General features: G+C 37.8%; 1 protein-coding gene across 1 annotated transcript; it reads left to right on the top strand.

Moving 5' to 3' along the window:
* Window positions 1-334: 334 nt before the first annotated feature.
* Window positions 335-21828, top strand: HNF4G (hepatocyte nuclear factor 4 gamma). The gene is made up of 10 exons (XM_065398956.1): window positions 335-452; window positions 4107-4278; window positions 5874-5968; window positions 10429-10535; window positions 15083-15238; window positions 18318-18405; window positions 20132-20284; window positions 20440-20676; window positions 21170-21292; window positions 21710-21828. The coding sequence occupies exons 1-10, from the start codon at window positions 335-337 to the stop codon at window positions 21826-21828; spliced, it is 1368 nt and encodes a 455-aa protein (XP_065255028.1).
* Window positions 21829-22215: the final 387 nt, after the last annotated feature.

Below are 22215 nucleotides of genomic sequence, written 5' to 3'. Positions count from 1 at the left end.
GGCACTTTGTTATTAAAATGAGCAGAATCAGCTGCTGGACACCCTTTTCAATTTCCTCGAAAATTCAAGCCAATATGACTCCTGATAAGACTAGTCTATGGAACATTCCAAGATTATCACAAGAATTGCTTTGGTGTACCATAAAAGAAAAAAAGATATAATCAGAATATGTCATGCGGAAGCAGTTTTACAGCTCCTCCCATCGCTGCACATAAGTGACACTGTTTACAGTTAACTTTGGATTATCAATCACTGATTGCCAGCAAAACAGAGTAGATCTCATCATTCTGCATTTGTACTCTTGAGTAGCTTTCTTTTACTGTTTTCCCATTCAATGATGAGGCTGTCGGAACCAGTATTGGACATGGACATGGCAAACTACAGTGAAGTCTTAGATCCAACTTATACTACTTTGGAGTTTGAAACTATGCAGATTCTGTATAATGGCAATGGTGAGTTCTCATCTGCTCAGTGATGCAAAATCAAGCTATGGGTTAACGGAAAAAAGTAAAACTAAGTAATGCTGTAAGGTGCTAGTTAAATGTTTTATTAATAGAGCATTTGGGCGGCGGGGGGTGGGAGTTTATGGCAACAGTTCTGCTCTTTTACACTTCATCATTAAATCTAAGTTAATAAAATAACTTTTTTATGTTAAAGAAAATAAAATACCAATTATGTGTAAGAAAGTAAGTGAATTCCACTGTCATCAGTCAATTAATCAAAGGAAGAAAAGGGTGCTTTCAGCAGTTGTTTTATTTACTGTAAAACAAATGAATAAGTAGTATTGACAGTTTGGGCATGAAGGTAGATTTTGCACATAACATTTAAAATGACAGATAGAACAAAATTATCCAGAGGTTTGGGAAATTTTACAGATTATGGAGAAAATGATCTCCTTGCTCTTGCTGTCTAGTTTCCAATTAATGGGCTCATATTTTATTTGTATAATGTAATAAGTTTTTAATCACATTGACACTCTACAGGCTAATGTTTAGCTGGGAGAGGCGCTTGGTATTTGATGAGTGTAACATTTTAACTTAGGTTAGAATTGTTTATGATATGGATTGTTATGCTATGGGTTTTTGTGACATTCCATTCATAAAAATATTGCCTCAAACATGTTGCATGCTGTATTTAACTTTACCATAACTGAATATTCTACCACAGACATAAAGGAAATTTTAATCTTTGAAAGTGAATGTTTTAATGTAAAGTAATTACTTTAAAGTTTAGAACTGAAATTCATTAAGGATAGAGAAAGTATATTTAGCACTAGCACAACAATTATTTTTATCTAGTCTAAAACTATAGACCCATTGCTGCTGTTTGTAGTTTGTTTTTTAAAAGGCAGAGCAAATATTTCAGCATTCGTGGAAAAGTTCATTTGTACTTGTATTTTGTTCCATATAATGTCTTTGATGTGAAAAATGTTCATTCTGCATATCTCACAAATACAATATAGAGCTTAAGTGGGCCTGTATAGGTGTGTCTTGAAACTTTTGTTTCGATTTCGTATGTTTCCATTACAATTTCTTTGCAGCCAGACTAGTGAACAGAAATGTAGATTTAATTATTGATTCTGCCTAGAAGAAGAAAAAATAACATTTGTCATGAAATAAAAATTTCCTCTTCTTAAGTGATTATGAGGCTTTAAACTATGGTTACTTGAGCTTTAGATGGTTTCTCCACTTACTTGATTTAAGAAGGGGGATTTTCTTGGTAATTAGTTATTTTTGCTTAACATAACTCTTACGGATCTGTTAAAGGTACACACACACATACACATATATACATGGGGGAAGGGAAGTTAGGCAAGGGAAATTTATATTGGTAATGCAGATGGTTGAATTATTCAATGAAAATGATTAGTTGGCAAATTTTAATTCATATTTATTAAATGTAGTCTTATTGTGATTGCAATTCATTTATGAGCTTATCTTAAGTAACTGTAAGAATCAGTCTAAAAGAATGGTCTTGTGGATAATGCACTGATGGGGACTCAGGAGATCTGGTTTCAATTCGCAGCTCTGCTATGTATTTCCTCTGTGAACTTGAGCAAGTATCTTAATCAGAGCTGGTCAGAGACGCTTCACCAGAACCACATTCTGTTGGCACATGCCCTTCTGTCAACATTGAAATGCTTCACAAAATTGAGTTGATTTCACCAGAATTTTATTTCAGACGAAAGACTGGGGGTGAGGGGGAGGGAGGAGAAAGTTTTGACAAAGTTGAAACTGATTATTTCAACATTTTTGGAATAAAGCATTTTAGTTTTTCATTTTGAAATGACTTAATTTAGAATTTCCAAAATTTTGTATTACTCATTATAATACAAAATAAAAAGTCAAAATTGATATGAAACATTTTGATTTTGTCTAAACTAAATGTTTTGATTGACCCAAAATGATTTTGTTTAATTTTGGCTTGCAGAGAATTTTGACATGTTTGTTTTTCATTCCAAATCAGAACAAAGCCAGATTCTGAAATCCTGAAATCCTTTGCAAACTGGAACTTCCAACCTCTGCTCAGTTCCACTCTTAATCTCTCTATGTCTCAATTCCCTGTCTATACAATAGAAATAATGCTTCCTTTCTTGCACTCTTGGCTATTTGTCTATTTAGAATGTAAGTTCTTTGGAACGGGGTCTATATTTTACTAGATGTATGTGCAGTATCTAGCACAATGGGGTTTCAGTCTTAGTTGGAGCCTGTAGATGCTACCATCATATAAATAATTAATATTAATAATAGTTTGCTAAAAAAATTATCCTATGGGTTGTTCATAAACTATTCTGTAACTATTTGTGATATATGATTGAATGTCGAAGTCACATAGCAATGTTTCTTCTTCTTGACCGAATGATTGAAAATGTAGACAGGAGAATCTTCTTTTTGTATAACTACACACATATACAAAGAATAGCAATTTTGCAAATATTCATCTGAACAAAAACCTTCTCCCAAATAGTGAATAAAAAGAGAATAAATATGGTAAAACCATATGTCCATTCTGAATTACAGTGAACATCTGCAAGTTCTCTGTGGTATTCAGCTGTCTCAAATTATAATATATGGAGATATACCTATCTCATAGAACTGAAAGGGACCCTGCAAGGTCATAGAGTCCAGCCCCCTGCCTTCACTAGCAGGACCAAGTACTGATTTTGATCCCTAAGTGGCCCCCTCAAGGATTGAACTCACAATCCTGGGTTTAGTAGGCCAATGCTCGAACCACTGAGCTATCCCTGCCCCCCAATTCAGGTGGCATGCCTTTATGCACACAGAATGTCTACATTGGGGGTTCTCAAACTGGGGGTCGGGACCCCTCGGAGTCATGAGGTCATTACATGGCAGGTCGCGAGCTGTCAACCTCCACCCCAAACTCCGCTTGCCTCCAGCATTTATAATGGTGTTAAATATATTAAAGAGGGTGTTTAATTTATTAGGGGGGTCACACTCAGAGGCTTGCGATGTGAAAGGGGTCATCAGTAAAAAAGTTTGAGACCCACTGGTCTACATCAACCTTGCATGAAACTCTTCCTGTATGGAAATAACACTATGCCAACCCTCTCCAATAATTTTTTCATAAAATTTAATTCAGAACTTTTTAAAAAATACCTGTGCCAATAATAACTGAGATTCTTTTCAGGAAAGCAATGATGATAGCCAACTATTGCTATGTCATGTGAATTAATTTATGGATGTTTTACCAGCTGACTAAAAAATGTTGTTTTGTACCAATGTCCCTCTTAATGATTTCTGTTAGCAAGAATATTTAAATAGTTACACACAAATAGAAAGTTAGGTATTTCTTGTACACTTTAACTTTCAAACCACTTCTTTGAATCTGCAATAGTTTGGACAAAAAGTATTTCTTGTTATAAGCATCATAAATTCTGATAACCAGATGTGATGGGTTTGAAAGGATTCATTAGAATAACAACCAGATGTAATTAGACATGCTGTCTTTGTATGATCACTAAATGGTAAATGCTAATTAAAAGAGAAAAGGCCAGTTAAATCTCCATGTGAGTGTAAATAGTCATGGTGTTGTATTCGTTTCAGGTTTTAACCATAACTGCATATGTTGTTCTTGTCCCTCATCAGACAGTTCTTCAGCAGAACCACTCAACATGAACACTGCGGACAATGGAGTCAGTGGTCTTTGTGCAATATGTGGAGACAGAGCAACTGGCAAACATTATGGTGCCTCCAGTTGTGATGGGTGCAAGGGCTTCTTTAGACGCAGCATACGGAAGAGTCATGTCTATACCTGCAGGTATTTGAAATATTCAGCTTGGGAAACTTAATTCATTAAGCTGGTGGCAAATCACTTTCAGATGTAATTTATACAGTGGATATTTTCTTTCTTTTTCAAACTGAATAAACAATACAGTGGACAAAACGTATGATTGTTGGTTTGTTAATGTAATTGGAAAAAATTACTTTCCTACAAATCACTGAAAAGAATTGTCTACACCCAACACCCCCCCCTTCAAACATAATACATTAAAAATTAATGTTTACCTGTCTCTCATGAGGAAAATCATACTCATTGCTATGAAACTCTTTGTTACATTTAAATGATCTGTAGGCAAAACAATAAAAATAAATATTACAAGGTATTTAATAAGCATCTAGATAATCACCTTTAAGATAGTATCTTTTAGAATGACCTACCTTGATTCTCCACTAGAGGCAAGTTTTATCACGATTACTTTTTGGTATTGACTGTTCCAGTTACCAGAACCAGGTGAAATACACCAGGACAGATGCTCAGATGGATTACATTGGGATAGATCTATCAAAGTCATTAGTGCTAGACTAATTTATACCAGCTAAGGAACTGGCTCGCCATTTTTTGTATGTGAACATATAGAGAATTTCCTAAAAAAAAAAAAATTTTTTTGCTGGGTTTGTGATAAGCAACATTTTGGAAATTTCTCACTAAACATTTGTTTTTCTCTGATGAAAGACAGTTTCTAAAGAGTGCTTAAGACTCATAAATCCTGATCCGAAGAACATACAAGAGATAACTTATCTGTAAGGAGCTTTGTACTGCTGGAAATGGTGTTCTACTGTTCTTCTAATCACACCATACCTTTCCTTTGTGGTGTGCCAAAATGTATATAGACTAATAGGGAGACATCCCCTGACCTCCACTTGGATGGTTGTGTGCCCAGTACTTAGTTGAACTACACCTTCCAGCAGTCTTGGAGTTTTGAAATTCTGGGACCAAAAATTTCTGTTTTCATTTGCAATGACAGCAGCTTGGTTCTTGTTCTACAAATATTGCTTTCCAAAATTATTTTGTCCTGTCCTGAGGACCATCAGACTCAAAGAAACATTTGCTTCCAGGCCCCTCATTGTTTTAATCATAGTTCCCCACTGTTTTTTTTAAAGGGCTGCCAGATCTTTACTATTGACTGCCCTCTGGCACTCTTTTCTTTCTTTCTTTCTCTATCCTCAACAAGGCTGCCTAGAACCCCTCTCCAGAATACAGAGATCTCTCCTACTCATGCTATCATTTGTTTAAAGCCCTTTTTATCAACGTCTTGTGTCCTAAGGCTTCTGGCATAAATTATGTTTTTTAAAATTTAAACCAAATATTGACTATTAAATACTATTATTCATACAAAATATTTGCTGTGATGATGAAAAAACTAATGGCATCTTGCCCAATATAAGAAATTATTCTTGCCAGATGTACAGGTGGAAAACATTTTTCAAGGCTGAATTAAAGAAAAAGATAGATGAAGGCTGATAGTTGGAGACATGGTTTTTGACAGCCCACATTAATTATTGTCCCTCTTGCTAATAAGGACTGTGCTTTATTAATGCTCTAATATATTTACCCTTTCTTGTATCTGATAGATTCAACCGACAATGTGTTGTTGACAAGGACAAGAGGAATCAATGCAGATACTGTCGTTTAAAAAAGTGTTTTCGAGCAGGAATGAAAAAAGAAGGTAAAAGATTGCTTTATTACTTGACGTACAAAGAAAAATAAACACTTAATCTAAATGAGTGTTAAAACTTAGTATAAAACTAAAAGAATATCACATTAGAATAACTCAGTGAATAGATATCTCTAGTGCCTTCACAAAGAAAGAGTGATTTTACTATTATATACTTCATTTAATTTTTTAAGTTAGTAAATTTTGAAGTTATAGTATTTTGTGCCTCTAACAAATTAACAGATTCAGAACGGAGTTTGCAGCTTAAATTTATTTTTGTAGTATGTGAATCCTAGCTTCAAGTCCCAACACTTCAAACGTTGTGAAAATCTGAAATCAGACCTGAGTTTGGAATCCATAAATTCAGGAATGTTCAGATTTGGAGTTTTGGTTCTATTCGTTATAAAGATATGAAATGTGTGTCCAGGGTTTTGGTTGGTGACTGCCTCTAGTAATAATTTTCAATGTCAATCTGCTAACTCTTTAATTTAGTTTAAATGTTGGAGGTGCATAAATCAGAAAAAGGTGTGTGTGTGTGTGTGTGTGTGTGTGTGTGTGTGTGTGTGTGTGTGTGTGTGTGTGAAGTTCTCTGGTTTTGAGGCCTTTAAGGTGACAACACAATTTTGCAATTATTAAAGACACACTCTGCTTATTCAATGAGATAAAATGATATAAATTAAAAGTTCATGATATCTGTTCACCTAAGATGCCAGATATGCTCTAACAACAGATGGCTAAACTATGAGAACATTTTTTTTCAAAATAGACCTGTTTAAGTTTGTGAAATGTTAGTGAAATTCAAGCAATTTACTGACTGCAAAAAAATGTTGCTGTCCAGATTTTCACATTTCAAAGTTGGTTGCTTGTTATTGCTCATACAAGTCAGGTGGTACTGATTATGTGCTCTGAGTCTACCCCATGTGGTCAAGGGGATTGACAGAAGCTCTTTGTGACTCATTTTCTCAGATGGGGTGGCTGCAGTTTCTGTGCTTTTACTGAGTCAGTCAGATAATAAAGTTCTGGGGGCTGCAGCAGCGAGTAATTCAGTGCTGTTCTCCGCTGTAGTGGCAGTGTGGGATTGTCCCTTACAGACCATCCAGGAACTGATGGGGTACAGTGACCCTATGTGGCAGTTTCCAAGGTGGAGAGGTGAACGGTCCTTGTATTAAAGTGAGGGTAGCCGACAACTGCAAGAAGACAACACTAGCAAGAAAAAACATACTAGTTTGGAGTGTTATGGGAGAGTCTCAGGTCCTGGTAGGGAAGGGATCATTGTGTAGGGACAAAAGAGTACATGGCTTGGTTGGGATCCCATGTATGTTCAAATAAAATAAAAATGGAGCCTTTTGTGGTTCCCACATTACTATACTTATGTTTATTGTGGTGAAACTGTTTTACAACCTGTTTTGGCATGTTTTTTTTATCCATCATAAGGCCAGTTTACAGCACGACTCTGTAACTTTACTGTAGTGAAGTGGGTTTACAGTGTGCTTCTGCAAGTACCTTATTAGGGTAAGAGTGGTTTATTCTGTGGTGTTATATGTTTTTGGCTTTGCTAATGGCAAAAAAATTTGTAGGAAAGAGGATTAAATGTATTTTCTTCTTGCAGTCACATGGCGAAATTCTGCTCTTATTTACAGTCATGAATCTAAAATAACTCCATTAAGTCTGTGGAGTTGCTTTGCATTTACATTGGTATAATGGTGCAGAACTTGGCCTCTAGCATTCAGACCATTAAAATCAGTAGTGCTTTGAATTCACTGTGGGATCCTTGTAAGAAAAATATTGAATTATCTGTGTGGCCCTCAACATTTTGCAAAAGGCAGAATTTCAAGGACACTCAAACCTTATAAAATGAATAGATTAAAAAATGTGCATAACTTTTTTCACTGATTTTACACCATTTTTCCTATAAAACATATTGGCCCTGGTTCTCCACTACATCTGAGCTATGCTGATTCAGAGCTGTCCAGCCACAGCCAAGCGGTCGCCTAGGGCGCCAGGATTTGGGAGGGAGCGGCATTTTGCCGCCCTCGGCGGCAATTCGGCGGCGGGGGGTCCTTCTGCACTCCGGGTCTTCAGCAGCAATTCTGCGGCGGGTCCTTCACTCGCTCCGGGACCCGCCGCCGAAGTGCCCCGAAGACCGGGAGCGTGGAAGGACCCCCCCACCGCAGAATTGCCGACGACGACTGGGAGCACGGAAGGACCCCCGCCTAGGGCACCGAAAACCCTGGCGCCGCTCCTGTCCGCAGCATAAATCAGAACTGGAGGGATCCTATTCTAAATAACACTGTGTGTGCTGGTGGTATATGGTCCCGCACATCATGGGAGGATTGAGCAGAGCAGAGATCAGTTTAGTCTCATCCCCAGCCTGCCCTCAACATGTCCCCTTCCCCTCATTATGCCAGAGGTGGGGGAAATCAGCTGATGGAGGTTATGCCAGTCCTACACCATTAAAGATTTCCCTTACAGAGGGAATTTTCTACTTGGAATCTCCAGTCTGCTTAAGGATGCTTTAGCCTAAGTAAGCAAAGAAGCTCTATTGGACTGGTGAATCCAGTCCATTGAATGCTGTACATATGCAATACAAAGGTATTTCCCTTTGATTCTGCAAGTGGCCCTGTCACCCAGTGACTGGCCCTTGTAAGAGGAGATGGGGCCAGTCATACTTGTGCTATAATTTATTTTCCTGCTTCCCAGCCTGAGGGGGCAGGACTGGACAGCCAGGTGATACCTTAATGGACACCTGGGCCTTATAAAAGGACTAAGAGAGATCTGTCAGGGTATTAGAACCACAAGGAGTGGGAAGGCTCTTGTGGAAGGCCCTGAGCCAGCGTCTGCAGGAGGCTGGGTACTGCAGGGGAACCAGCCTTGGGGGCTGGCAAGTGCTCTATAGTAGAGTGGGTAAAGATTCAAAGGTAGCTTAGAAAGGGGCTGAAAACAGGGCCCAAAGGGCAGGCTGAAGTGAAGCCCTGGAAGGCAGAGAAACCGTTTTGGTTTGTTTAGGACTTTTTAGTTTGGACTTTTGCTACCATTGAAGGGGTTATGTTTATTTGTGACTTGGGTGGAGAGGTAAGCCACACCTCCAACCCAGACTTTTGTGGGGATGCGGAGGAGACCCATCTTGGGGAAGGAAACTGAGGCAGGGAGTACTGGCAGTGCTATGCTCAGCCAGCAGGTGGCATGCTAACATCTAATTTTAGTATTTGACCATCAGTGTCTTGCTTCTTCTGGTCCCATGTGATGTTGACATTATTTTAATTAATTTTGTATTTAGTACCCTACTTTTTGAAATACTAAGTGAATAGGCATTGTGTTCCTCCAATTAAAAAAAAAAATCCTATTTCTTGTTTCATCTCTACATGAACATTTAACACTTAGTGTTTATCACTGCAAGACATTTCTTATTATGACTTAATATGAGGCCCATCAGTAAATGTCCTTGGCAAAAAAGCTAGTGTACCTCTGGAATAAAGTGTGTTCATTCATCATAGAAACTACAGGATATTGTGCAGTGTAGAGAAAGAATATTTTACTGAAGCCTTTCTTGCTGCAACTGAACCAATGTAATGCAGATTCTCCCCCCCCCCCTCAAAATAACAAACACATGATTGGAAATAAAACTGCTACTCTTAAAAGATGATGAGATTCCTAGTGCAATAAAGAAAGATGTTGATCAGCACAATGCTTGTTCTCTCCTTGGCCTAACCTTGGATACAATTGAAATTTTGAGAAATCTGATTGATAGTTTTATTTATCCTCTTCTTTCCTGAATTAAAAAGTAAGCCTTGTTACTTAATAAGCCCTGTCCGTGCTCATTAAGGTTCCTTATCCAAAGCCTTTTATACACCTTTCCTAGGCCTCATGAGACACAACCCACCTGCTTGAAATATTTTTGCTTAGTTAATGTTCTATAAACTGGCAGGAATTGAACGTCCCTAAGGAGGAGCCCAATATTACAGGCTCAAAATTACCTTACTAATGGATTAAGTTCATTATTCACTCTTGTTTCAGTGTTTCTCACAGGAAAGCATGAGCAGAGGTATCAGAATTTCTATGACTCAGACATTCTGTCAGTGATTGCTCTGTAAACCCCTTGACCTAACTCAACAGGACTGGGATTTCTATATCATTAGGCTTCATTAATTAAGGATGGAGGAGAGGCCAGCCAATCAAATTACAGAGTATTGTTGAGTTGAGTATGCAAATCTACTGTAATAAAGCCAATCATAAAAATGCCGTGTCTAACAACAATTAGCAATGAATAATTTTTAGTGACAAACAATATTATATGAATAAGAAATGTACAAGATTTCTTGTCACTCTTTCTCATGACTCTTTCAGAGCTGAAACTTCAAGGTCCTCTTTGGATGTCAGACCTTGTGATTCATATAGTTATATAACAGCCCTCTGAAATTATGTTCAACCACACTGCCTACAAGCAAATAAATGACATGATTATTCTTTTCTAGCTGTGCAAAATGAACGGGACAGGATAAGCACAAGAAGGAGCACATTTGATGGCAGCAACATTCCCTCTATTAACACATTGTCACAAGCTGAGGCTCTTTCTCGGCAGGTACAGTGATCCACCATGAAGTTATTTAACACCCTTTTAGATTTTTTTTCATAGTTAAATATTTCCTATTTCTCATTATATAAAGCATAATTATTGAGACCAATGTTCTATCTGCTTCCAAAAATGCAATCCAGCTGCTTCTTCCTAATGTAAGAATCAATAGTAAAGAACATACATCTATTTCTGATGGTGAAGCCAGTAAAGAAGGTCACTTAAGAAAATTCATCTTGTGTTAGATACAATATGTCCCAGTTTTCTTCCTTAATATTGCTTTATGATCCCCTTACTTTCAAATTAAGTACTGTCTCAAGCAGTTAGTGGCATCTGTCTGGTCCTTGAGGCTGGATTTTCAATGGAGCTTAACAGAGATAAATGTCTGACATCCAATAAATGCCAATGGGTGCCTAACTCCCTTAGTTAGGCTCCTTTGAAAATCACAGCTTTAATGTTTGGATTTTTATAAACCCTAATAAGGTTAACAAAAGGGATCCAAATGCTGAACCTATTCACATTGAGCTTTTGAACTCTATCTGGTTTGAACTACATTTTCCTCTGGTTTCTTTTTTATCCAATTAATTGTTGAGTAGAACAGTATTCACTGGTTTCCTGTAATTCAAATAAATCATAATAATTGATTTCACACTCCCTTACCTCTTAGTAACTTACTCGGAGGGCAACTGCTGCCATCTTTACTTCATGATTTCATGCTGACTGTTTTATACTGAATGATACATCCCCAAAAGTTTTGTAATCTTGTCCTTTGTCAGCAGCTTGCATATGATGGAACTGTCTCTAAGAAATACCCATAAGCTGTAAAATTTCTTGGATCCTTCTTTGTTCCTTATTAAATGAAAGAATTAAATTAGCCACTTAATACTACTAGGCTGGTACGAATGGGCTACTTGGTACTTTGGTACTACACCTGACTCTAGTAGTCAATGAAAAAGCCTCTTCAAAGGTATTTGCATTTCCCTTATTATTTTTTAGAATGTTAGGTTTTAAGTAACTTGTAGCCAGGCCTGGTGATTTGTTGTTTTCTTATTGTACAAATTAATTCATATTTCATATTTCAAACTCATGTTTACAAACAAATAAACTAATATTTCACCTCGGGCTCATGCTCAGAAGCCATGGTGATGGACACCTTAAAAATACATAGGCAGACAAACAAGTAAACAAAGATAAATATTTAAGGATAATGCCTTCTCCTTCTTTGGTAGATGCTGAACTGAATAATTACAGACAGGCCTCAAGCAACTATGTTAACAACCCCAAACTCAGGGAAAAGTTCTCACTTCATCTAACCCATACCTCATGGCTGTTCGTTTCTCCATAATGTTCTGAACAAAAGCCCTAAATCCAAATACCCTTCACTTTGGAAAGTTTGGGTCCAAATTTTGCAGCCTCATGCCCATCTCTATTTGTGACAGTCTTCTAATTATATCAACCTAATTAATGGTTAACTTTCTGTTTGGGCTCTAACTTTTAGCTGTCATCCTAGGCCTCTCAACTATCAGTATGTTAAGAGCTTGATGCAGAAGTTACTGGGTGAAATCTTCTGGCCTGTGTTGAGCAAGAGATCAGAGTAGGTGATCATAATGGTCTCTTCTGATCTTAAAATCTAAGAATAAGCTGTTTTCCTTAGTAATTCTTTGAACTTGTTTATAGTACATACACTTATGTGTTTTTATAGTCCTTTAATCATTGACAAGTGGTACATACAGTTCATGAATAAAAGTGTTTTCTTAAATGGGCTCCTGCTAAATATCCATTTTGCATGCTTTTCTCCCACAAAACTGGGAGATGATTGTCTGATTATCTTCAGCATATATTCCCCATCTAGAATCTTCCCCTCTAAAGATTAAATATTGTATTTTGATTATTTGATATCTATATTTCCATAGCATCTAGAGGTCTCTAAGAGGATCAGCTCCACAATGTGCTAAGCACATCTGAAGACACAGTCCTGCCCCAAAGAGCTAAAAAGTGACACACATAGGGTGTGAGAATAAAGTGCCAGATAGCCTCATGTGACCCTCAGTCAAACATGTGGCAAATTTAATATGGGCTTCAGAGAGAGATTTAAAGGAGAAGAGGGTAGGGTAACAGGTTAGTTCAGGGAGAGTTTTCACATGTAAGGAGCAATGAGGAAGGCACAAAGATGTTTTAATCCTTCTCCTTTTAACTTTAATGATTCCATTACTTATGCAGTAAATGGTTCCAGGAGGAGCAGAGAAGAGCATGTCTCCTTTGCCCCAATCCCATAAGAGCTCCTCTGCCCCAAGTCTGCAGGGTTAAAGTTACACCATTGTGGAAGGTCCAGGTAGGAGTGAGACTGAGTAGCATTTGCCTTCCCTCAAACCATCAGGGATACAGTACCACAAGATAATGCTCACCCTGTCAGCATGATTTTCCCTACTTACCCCTCCATGCTGTATGCTAAAAGAGAAGGAGGTTGGGACAGTGCACAATGGAGAGAGGAAAGGTCATGGTAGCATAGCCAGGACCTGTGACACCTCTGGGAGTGCAAAGATTCATATACTTTAAGGCCATAAGGAACCATTGTGATCATCTGATCTGACCTCCAGCATAACACAGGTCTTAGAACGTGACCCAGTAATTTTTGCAGCAAGCGCATAACTTTTCTTTGAGCTATAGCATATCATTTAGACAGACATCCAGTCTTAATTTAAAGACCTAGAGTGATGGAGAATGTACTATGTCCCTAAATAAATAATTTTGACTGTTAATTATCCTCACTTAAAAATTTGCAGCTTATTTCTAGTCTGAATTTCTAGTCTAGCTTCAGCATCCAACCATTGGGTCTTGCTAATGCCTTTTTCTGCTAGATTAAAGAACCATCTTCGCTGGAAGTTTCTTTCCCATTTACCCGTTTGTAGAGCATTATCAAAACACTTCTTAACCTTCTCTTGGACAAACTAAATAGATTGAGCTTCTTAAATCTCTCACTATAAAGCATGTTTTCCAGACTTCGCAACCTACTTGTGGTTCTTTTCTGAACCCTTTCCAATTTTTCAACATTCTTTTTGAAGTTAGGACACCAGAACTAGATTCAGTATTCCAGCAATGGTCTCACTAAGGCCATATGTAGAGGTTACCTTCCTACTCCTAATTGATATTCCCCAGATGATGCATACAAGAATTGTATTCACTCTCTGGGCTACAGCATTGGACTGGGAGCTGATATTATGTTGGTTATCTATAGGCTTGACAGAATTCATTTTAAAAAATGCAATAGAAGATCGATGTTTATTTTTCAGCATTCTTTCCTTTTTTATTGATTTACAGTTGCTGGAAATTTTGGAGGAGTCAGATAATGGAGGGTGGGGAGGGAGGTGGGGATGGTTCCACCAATAATTATTGAATGTCAATAGACACTGAAATTCAAAAAGTTAACACTTTATAACTTTTAAAACACAAATAGTGTTATAATCCTTATATGCTTAGTTATCTATCGCTACACTGTAGTCATATTCAGTTTCATTGTATTTCAGGATACCAAGTTCTGTGGAAGCACTAGGCCTTAGCTCATAAACCCAACCTCTTGTGAGCTCTGCAACATAGTGGGATTTCACCATGGGGTTTTGGTAGTTGCAGTGTTAGAGACCCAAATCCTTTACTCCCTCCTTGGTAGTGAAACCACACTGCCCCCAACCTCCAAAGGGGGAGAGTTGCGGGAGACTCTGTGTTTTGAAACTCAGTTGCCTGGTTCTTGTGCAGGTTTTTCTAGCGTGATGGATGCCATAGGTCTAAGTGAGATATTTTTCCTAGTTTCAGCCCTACTTTTGTCTTCAGCCATCTTGCCTGTATTGCTTAATAGCAAGTTTAGTATTGTTCCTTTCCTTAGAAAGTCATTAAGGATTTCACGATTTGGCTCAGCGATCATACAAAAGCTTTCTAGCACCAGGCCCAGAAAGATTCCTCTCTCTGTGTTTTACAGAACACTGTGCACTGCAGGTGGTCTTATATACACTCCTATTAGTACATTTTCTGAAACATCCCCAGATTCTATCCATACTGGTTCTCATCGTTACAAATCTTTCTGCTTTAGGCATTTAAAAAGCGTATTTCATCTTCTAGAGTTAATGATACTTATCTTTTCACTGAAAATACATATTTCCCTTTTATCTTTGTGTGCCTAGAACTTTATTACATTCCCTTCCCAGCCCTTTCTTTCTAAAGTGAGGTAAATGTCATCCATTTTAAAGGGAAAAAAAATTAAAATTAAAAATGTTACAAATAATAGTCATCTCTTGGAATGAGAAGATCTTGTAAAAATATAACAATAAGCATCCCACTATCATGGTAAAGTACACCATACAAGTAACAATGAGGGACAAAAATAATCATTTACATGCATATTGGTTGTCCTTATATTGTCAGGGAGTTTGGCAATAATGTGCATGCTGGCTTCCGTGTGTTTTGCTTAAATATACTTCTAGCCAGTGGAAACATAGTAACAAATATGGAATATTAACATAGTGTATTTTTTTGTTTTGTTTTTTGTTTTTGCTTAACATGGCTAGATCCCTGTCTCGAGTCCTGGTGCTAGTACTGACATAAATGTAAAGAAAATTGCCAGTATTAGCGATGTCTGTGAATCTATGAAGCAACAGCTGTTGGTCCTTGTAGAGTGGGCTAAATATATTCCAGCCTTCTGTGAACTACCATTGGACGATCAGGTACAAAGCAAATGAACTGGAGAATAATGATTATTCTCCTCCTGTTACAGTCATGTAGAAATATTGTGTAAGAATTCATTGTCTGCCCTGTATGCTAGAGCTCTGCTTTGAAGCAGATCTTGAGACATGACACAAAGAGATAGTAGAGGTTGAAGGGTGCTTCATGTGTTGGGAAAAAAGGGTGCAGATCCACAAACTGGAAATTGCAGAAACAATATTTTGCAACTGTTGGAACCAGAAACTTTAAAGGCATGCCAAAATTAATAATAGTTTAAAAAAAAACCATCCAACCTTTCAGAACAGATGGTTCATGTTCAGCTGCAACTGTTTGTGAAGACTGAGGTGGCTTGTTATGTAATTTGAACTAGTTTCCTTATCCTTGCAAGAAATATAATTATTACAGTCTTGAGAAGAAATCAAACCTATATTGATGCCAAACCACAGAAAATAATTTGCTGTTGAATATAATATAATATAATAAAATATCCAAAATCGTATTTATAATGTGCTTATGTAAATTTTATTCTAAATTGACATGTAAACGGTGCTTGAGTTCTCTTTAGGGACAAAATATCATCATCTTGGTGCCATGCCAGATATCTGTTAGCTTTGAGTAGATGTCTAAAGTGAATTCAAACCCCAGGTCTTCATGTTGTAATAGACATTACCGGGGCGTATGTAGGAATTTAAATTTGACCACTTTTGGAGGGGCATATTAAACACACACATATTATACAGATTAATATCAACACATGCATTTATATCATATGCATAGATATAAACAGCAGTATGCTCACCATTTCAACAAAAATCCGTGCGCCTTGGAGCTATCTGAATAAATGTATCAACAAGTACTTGGCTGCAATGGGGTCACAGAAATCCTCCGGCCCTGGGGCTGAGGCGGGGAGAGGGAGCTTCTCCAGCCCCAGGGCCAGAGGAGCGCTCTCTTGCTGCCACAGCTCTGAGGCCGGAGGAGCTGTCAGCTCCCGCTGTGGCCCCAGGGCTGGAGAAGCTTGCTCTCTCCTCTGCACCCCCAGGGCTTTCTCCCCACCATGGCTCCAGGGCTGGAGGAGCTGTCAGCTCCTGCCTCGGCCCCAGGGCCAGAGGAACTCACTCTCCTGGTCCCAGCCCTCGGGCCAGAGGAGTTCTGTGCCCCCGCTGATTATCAGTGCTTGCCCCCCCTTGTGCATGTCCCTGGACATTACTGTCACCAAGCAGCTGGTTGGGAGGTTAACTCACTGCTAAGAATGCCCTGATTTTCATCTTTTAAACTGTAGTTCTACTCTGAAAGTGACCCTATAAAAATGTCATTGTGGAATTCCTCTTTACTGTCTCCTCAGTGTCAAACATTCTCTGTTTCTAGTAAAAAGACATGAGGGGGTTCTCTCAGCACTGCAAACCCAGCCTTGTATCTGAGAGTGAAGCTGGGGACATTCCTCCTCCTGCATCTTTCCAGTAGTAAAGCTGCTGCATGCCCTTTCAGATTATTGCTTCAGTGACACCTGTGCGTACACTGGGTTTGCACAAATGTACCAAACAATTCTGTTGATGATATAGAAGGAAGAATGGAATCAAATCAGTCTTTAGTTGTGTTGGCACTCTAGGGGCCACAGATGTAAGAAGCAATAAAACTTGCTTTCATCACTTAAGCTGATATGATGGAACAGGAAAAAGAAGAGACCTGCTGACTAAGAACATACCAACTTTACACTTTTCAGAGTATAAGTGCACTTTAGAGGTTCACTAGCCAATAATTGTATGCTGAAAATTTGACCTACAGTACCTAGAATATAAAGTGAGAAATATTGCTCAAACTCCAAGGAAAACCTGATACTTTGTTACTGAGAAGTTAAAACTAATGGTTGCTACTTTTGTATGATAACCTTTTGCTAATTGGCAACTAGCATTTACTTATCAAATAAACTTCCTTGTTTTGTACACTTTCTTCCTGACCTCAAAGTCAACCTGGTTTACGAACAACAAGGTAAACCAAAAATGTGTTAGCTCTGTTAAGGCTGAGATTCTGAAAGCTTTCTAATTTGGTTGCTCAGTTCCCTTAGCTGGCTTTGAAAATCCCAGCATAAAAATCACAAGAGAAAAATTCATGTTTGCACAATGGAAACAAACAAACCCCCCAAGAAAATAGATTTAATTGCCAAGCTTCTAAGAGGGCATTATAAACAATGGAATGTAAATAAAAATGTAAAATGATAAACTAGTGAATAAATTGTTTAACTGCTTTCCTGGTATGCATCAGATTTCTTCTTTATTGACTATCATAAAGAGATCTTGTTCTATATATTTTGCAAGGATATCATTGTCTGTATTTCATAGTGAAACTGGCCGGTTTGACAGCAAAATGGAGTACTTCTCTGTTATTTTATTTTCAGTTTTGAGCATGTTTTTTCTTTTATTTCAGTTATTAGAAGAGAGGTATTTTTAGCAAAGTTGGGTGAATTACCTAGTAATGCACTGTCTTCTGAAAGCTGATAGGTGGGCCTGGTATGGCACTAGGATAATTGTTCTAAGCCCCCCCAAAAAAACAAAAAATAAAAACAACCATGTCCAGAAGGCTGGCTTTGTGGGGGAAAGAGCCATCTCAAATATTTTTGTGTTTTACTGGATCAGGCTGAACAAAATACTGTACTGGATATTGCAAAATTCATGATAATAAGTTATGATAGCCTTCCTGCCACTGGTTCCTTCCATGTTGACTTAAAATCCAAGAACAAGCTTTATGTAAAAGGAAGTGGAAACTATGAAGTGCACATAAATGTATACAATGATAAACTATTTGCAAAATCATATTGTGTTCAAAATTCAGTTTGTACGTATTGCTAAGTGATAACAGTGACAAAGTTACACAGTTTAACTCAACTACATTGAAATAGTAAGGTGTTGATATAAAATGAACCATGTACCTTAAAAATTACTTGTAGTAGTCTGAGTGGTATAATTGCAAGCAACAGCACTCTGATGCCTGCTGCAGCTGATTCATCTTGCCCACTACAGATAATCACATATTTATGTAGATGTTATAATCCATGTTGTTATTTTATGGGGGGTTCCTCTTTTTAAGGTTGCCCTGCTAAGAGCGCATGCTGGGGAACACCTCTTGCTTGGAGCAGCAAAACGGTCCATGGTGTATAAGGACATTTTACTTTTAGGTAAACATTTTTTTTGTTTTAATTAATAATTACCATGTTATAGTTCACTAACAACCATATAATCAGCATCCTGATAAACAGTGTCCTCATTTAACTGGGACAATTGCCACAGCAGAATGAGTGCAATGCACTCTGCTGTCTTTAAACACTGCACTGATGGCATACCTAAACACTGTACTTATGGTATGCCTACTATATTGTCACATGCCAGTTTCAGCAAAAGCAGATGTACAGTCCCTTGCAAATTAAAATGGCTGCAGTTCTACTGATACCATAAACCTAAACCCACATCCTTGCCAAACGGATCTACATACTTTGGTACCCTGTGTGGCAACATTGACCTATGTCACAACCCACCAGCGGGCTCCATCTGTGCCAGTACTTTGGCCTTCTTTCAAGGAACTGTCTAGGTGTCCCTGGACAGAAGCACCTAATGCAAGCCAGGGGTATAAAGTGTGTAAGGTATAGGGGCAGTCCATCAGCCTTTCTTTATAAACATTATGTGCAGGGGACTTTCCACTGCCTGCTATGCCCACTCTTGGGGTCTGGCAATCTGTGGCCCAATATGACTCATTCTGAGTATTATTGAACCAACCCTAGCATCCAGGGAATGGAGAGCACTTGCTCTAGATATGCTACTCACATTAGAGGCTCCTTCCTGTTCCTGATCCAATTTTTTTCCTGAGTGCAGTTTTACTGAAATAAACTGCCTAGTTAAGTGTAAAACTGACTCATTGTACACATTAAATTACTAAAGATATAAATATTTGCTGTATTCTTGGGACACTTAGGTAATGAGCAGAACTGGTGTAAATGAAAATGGCGGTTAGCATGACGAAGGTAATTATATGCCACAGAAAGGACCAATTTAGGACCAATTTACTAGCTACTCCAATTTACTAGTACCCCAGCTACTCTAGCTCTCTGAGAAAGAATTCTGTTTAGCTGATGATTCATTGACCTAGTGGGAAATTATTATCAGCTTTTGTTCTTGACAAAACTTTTGCCCTTATATGTTATTCTCACAGGTCATTTTAGTATACAGATAACTTTTGGCCAGAAGTTAAAGTAAGGTGGATTGCCGGTGTGGGCTGGTTTTCTGTCTCTGGTCCATGACTGGGATTCCCAGGATTTACGGTAGTAGATATATATAATAAAGTACAAACGATTATGCTACCATAAATAGTAGCAGTCTGTTAGGAAGTTACATGTTGTTCCTCTCGATCTCTTAGAAAGGTTTAGAATTCTAAACCAAATAAATTAGAAGTGGGGACTTATATTTTTTACAGTGAATTTAAATAATTATGAGAACCACGTTTTCAAAGTGGCCTCTTTCTAGCCTCTAAAATAGAACACTGAATTTTCCTAAGATTAAATGCCTGTGTCAAAATGGACTTGTGGGCCAAAACTATATAGTTAGATGGCTAATTGGATAACTCCCCAGTTTGTGCACACAAATAGGCCTCGAACCTGCAGACACACTAATCATAACTACGCAGATGGGAATACTTATATGCCTAAGTACCTACAGGATCAGGACTTTGTTTTGCACATATGCTTTCCTTGTAAAGAAACTTAGTTTTGCAGGAGGGAATGTTACTGTATGAGAAATTCAACATGAAAAAAATCTGACTTGCAACATTAAAAATGGTTTGGTTCACCTGGGTCTGTAAATTTAAACCTTTGTGTAACATCAGTCCATATTCTGGTATTTTTTCTCCTCAAGGTAATGATTACATCATCCATCGTAACAGTTCTGAAGTCGAGATCAGCCGAGTGGCAAACCGGATTCTAGATGAACTAGTCCGACCATTCCAGGAAATTCAAATAGATGACAATGAGTATGCTTGCTTGAAAGCAATTGTGTTTTTTGATCCAGGTACATTTTCCAAAAAGTCTTTCAGATTTACTGTATGAATACACTGAAATTCACCTTTGGTGATGTAACATTCATTAACAGTCAACATATTTGCACAAAGAATTTTTCACTAAAAGAATATGCTTTGACTTGAAGTATTTTTTCATTTTTTCAAGATGCAAAGGGATTGAGTGACCCATTAAAGATTAAGAACATGCGGTTCCAAGTCCAAATCAGTTTAGAGGATTACATTAATGACCGTCAGTATGACTCCAGGGGGAGGTTTGGAGAACTTCTGCTTCTATTGCCTACCCTTCAGAGCATCACTTGGCAAATGATTGAGCAAATACAGTTGGTCAAACTGTTTGGAATGGTTAAAATTGACAGTTTGCTTCAGGAAATGTTACTAGGGGGTAAGTGTGTCATTCTTTTTCTGTGATATTCCACCTTATCAACTTGATAAGCACTTTGGAAAAAGTATCCTCCTCCCCATCTCACCAGGCTGCTCAGACGTACTCCAGGGGACTGGATCAGTGCCAATTTGGGGGGAGCGTTAAAGTCATGATAACCTGGCTAACTGTCCTGTCCCCCCACCTCCAATGTGTACTGTATGTTCCTCAGCCATAGCTGAGTACCTGGACATACAATTCCCCAAAGAGACAGACCGGGGAATCCTTATAAACATTGTAAGGATGAAATCCATTGTTAATGCAACCCAAGCAGTGAAAACAAATGTCATACTTATTATGGTTGAAGTCTTGTTAAATTGTTTAATGAATACGCAAAAGGCAATTATTCAAATTGCCAATCAAAATATTTGCTCTAAGGGAATGTAATTATTGCTGTGTAAATCGCTAGTAGCAACATGTTCATTCGAATTGATATGTGCTCTTGTAATTTTTGCAGGTACGTCTAATGATGCCAGTCATCTTCATCATCCAGTACATCCTCATTTAGCTCAGGATCCATTAACTGGCCAAACTATTCTCATAAGTTCAATGTCTGCTCCTGTACATACAGAACAGATCTGTAAGCAATTGCAAATTATCTGTCTATCATAACATCTGACTGTTATGTTTAGTTAACTGGCAAATTCATTAAAATGGTGACCTGTCAAAGCTAGTGTATACTTCTTTCATCATAATTTCTGAGATTTAAATAGTAATGAAATTTAAAAAAAGCACACAGAAACAACCTCCTAAGCAATACATTCTGGTTTGAGTTTAATTTAAAACACATGACACTGTTTTCATATTACCATTGGTTACAAATGTGGATTTTTAAAAGTGAACAATACACGGGGCTTCTGATATTTAAAAATGAATATTTACCTTTAGCGGCTAATGCAGATCCTTTTTTAGGGTACAGTAGTATGTATGTCATCAATATGTATTTAGATTGGTCAAGAACATAATAATACATAGTTTCCTCTTAATTCTTTTTCAGCAACTCCAGAAACTCCATTACCTTCCCCTCCGCAAGGCTCTGGACAAGAATACAAAATGTCTACAAACCAGGCTACAGTCATAACGCAGCAATCAATTTTAAAACAAAAACCATTGTGATAATTTTTTTTATTTTTTGTTTTCTTTTCTTTTCTTTTACATGCACTATATAAATTGTTAGGACACCTGGATGGTGGAAACCTCAGGATAGCAAATTAGGCCACCCCTTGACCCAAGCAAGTACAGGGGGCTGTTCTTATAATTCTTCTGTTTCAAAACTCAGAAAGCAAGGTACACTATTATGAATGATGAATTTGCTGTACACTTGGGGATACTGGTAGTCTTACAGCATATGTATATTTTGGTAATGTCTTTGGATCATTGAATTGAACGGGTTCATTTTTATTTCCCATTTGTAGTTGTCATCTTAATATTGTTTATTTTAGATCTGTAAGTAATTTCTTCATTGAAATGTCACTTGGAACTAATTGTGCTTGTTTAGCTATG

The sequence above is a fragment of the Emys orbicularis genome, chromosome 2 (genome assembly GCF_028017835.1).
Source record: "Emys orbicularis isolate rEmyOrb1 chromosome 2, rEmyOrb1.hap1, whole genome shotgun sequence".
Classification (NCBI taxonomy): Eukaryota; Metazoa; Chordata; order Testudines; family Emydidae; genus Emys; species Emys orbicularis.
This window is presented reverse-complemented; position numbering and strand designations above follow the sequence as displayed.

What these genes read in the sequence shown, in the direction of transcription:
- HNF4G (XM_065398956.1), top strand. Translation starts at nt 335, where the DNA reads ATGATGAGGCTGTCGGAACCAGTATTGGACATGGACATGGCAAACTAC. An exon ending in TAAGGACATTTTACTTTTAG is followed by an intron (nt 18,406 to 20,131) that starts GTAAACATTTTT and finishes TTTCTCCTCAAG; the next exon opens with GTAATGATTACATCATCCAT. An exon ending in AATTGTGTTTTTTGATCCAG is followed by an intron (nt 20,285 to 20,439) that starts GTACATTTTCCA and finishes CATTTTTTCAAG; the next exon opens with ATGCAAAGGGATTGAGTGAC.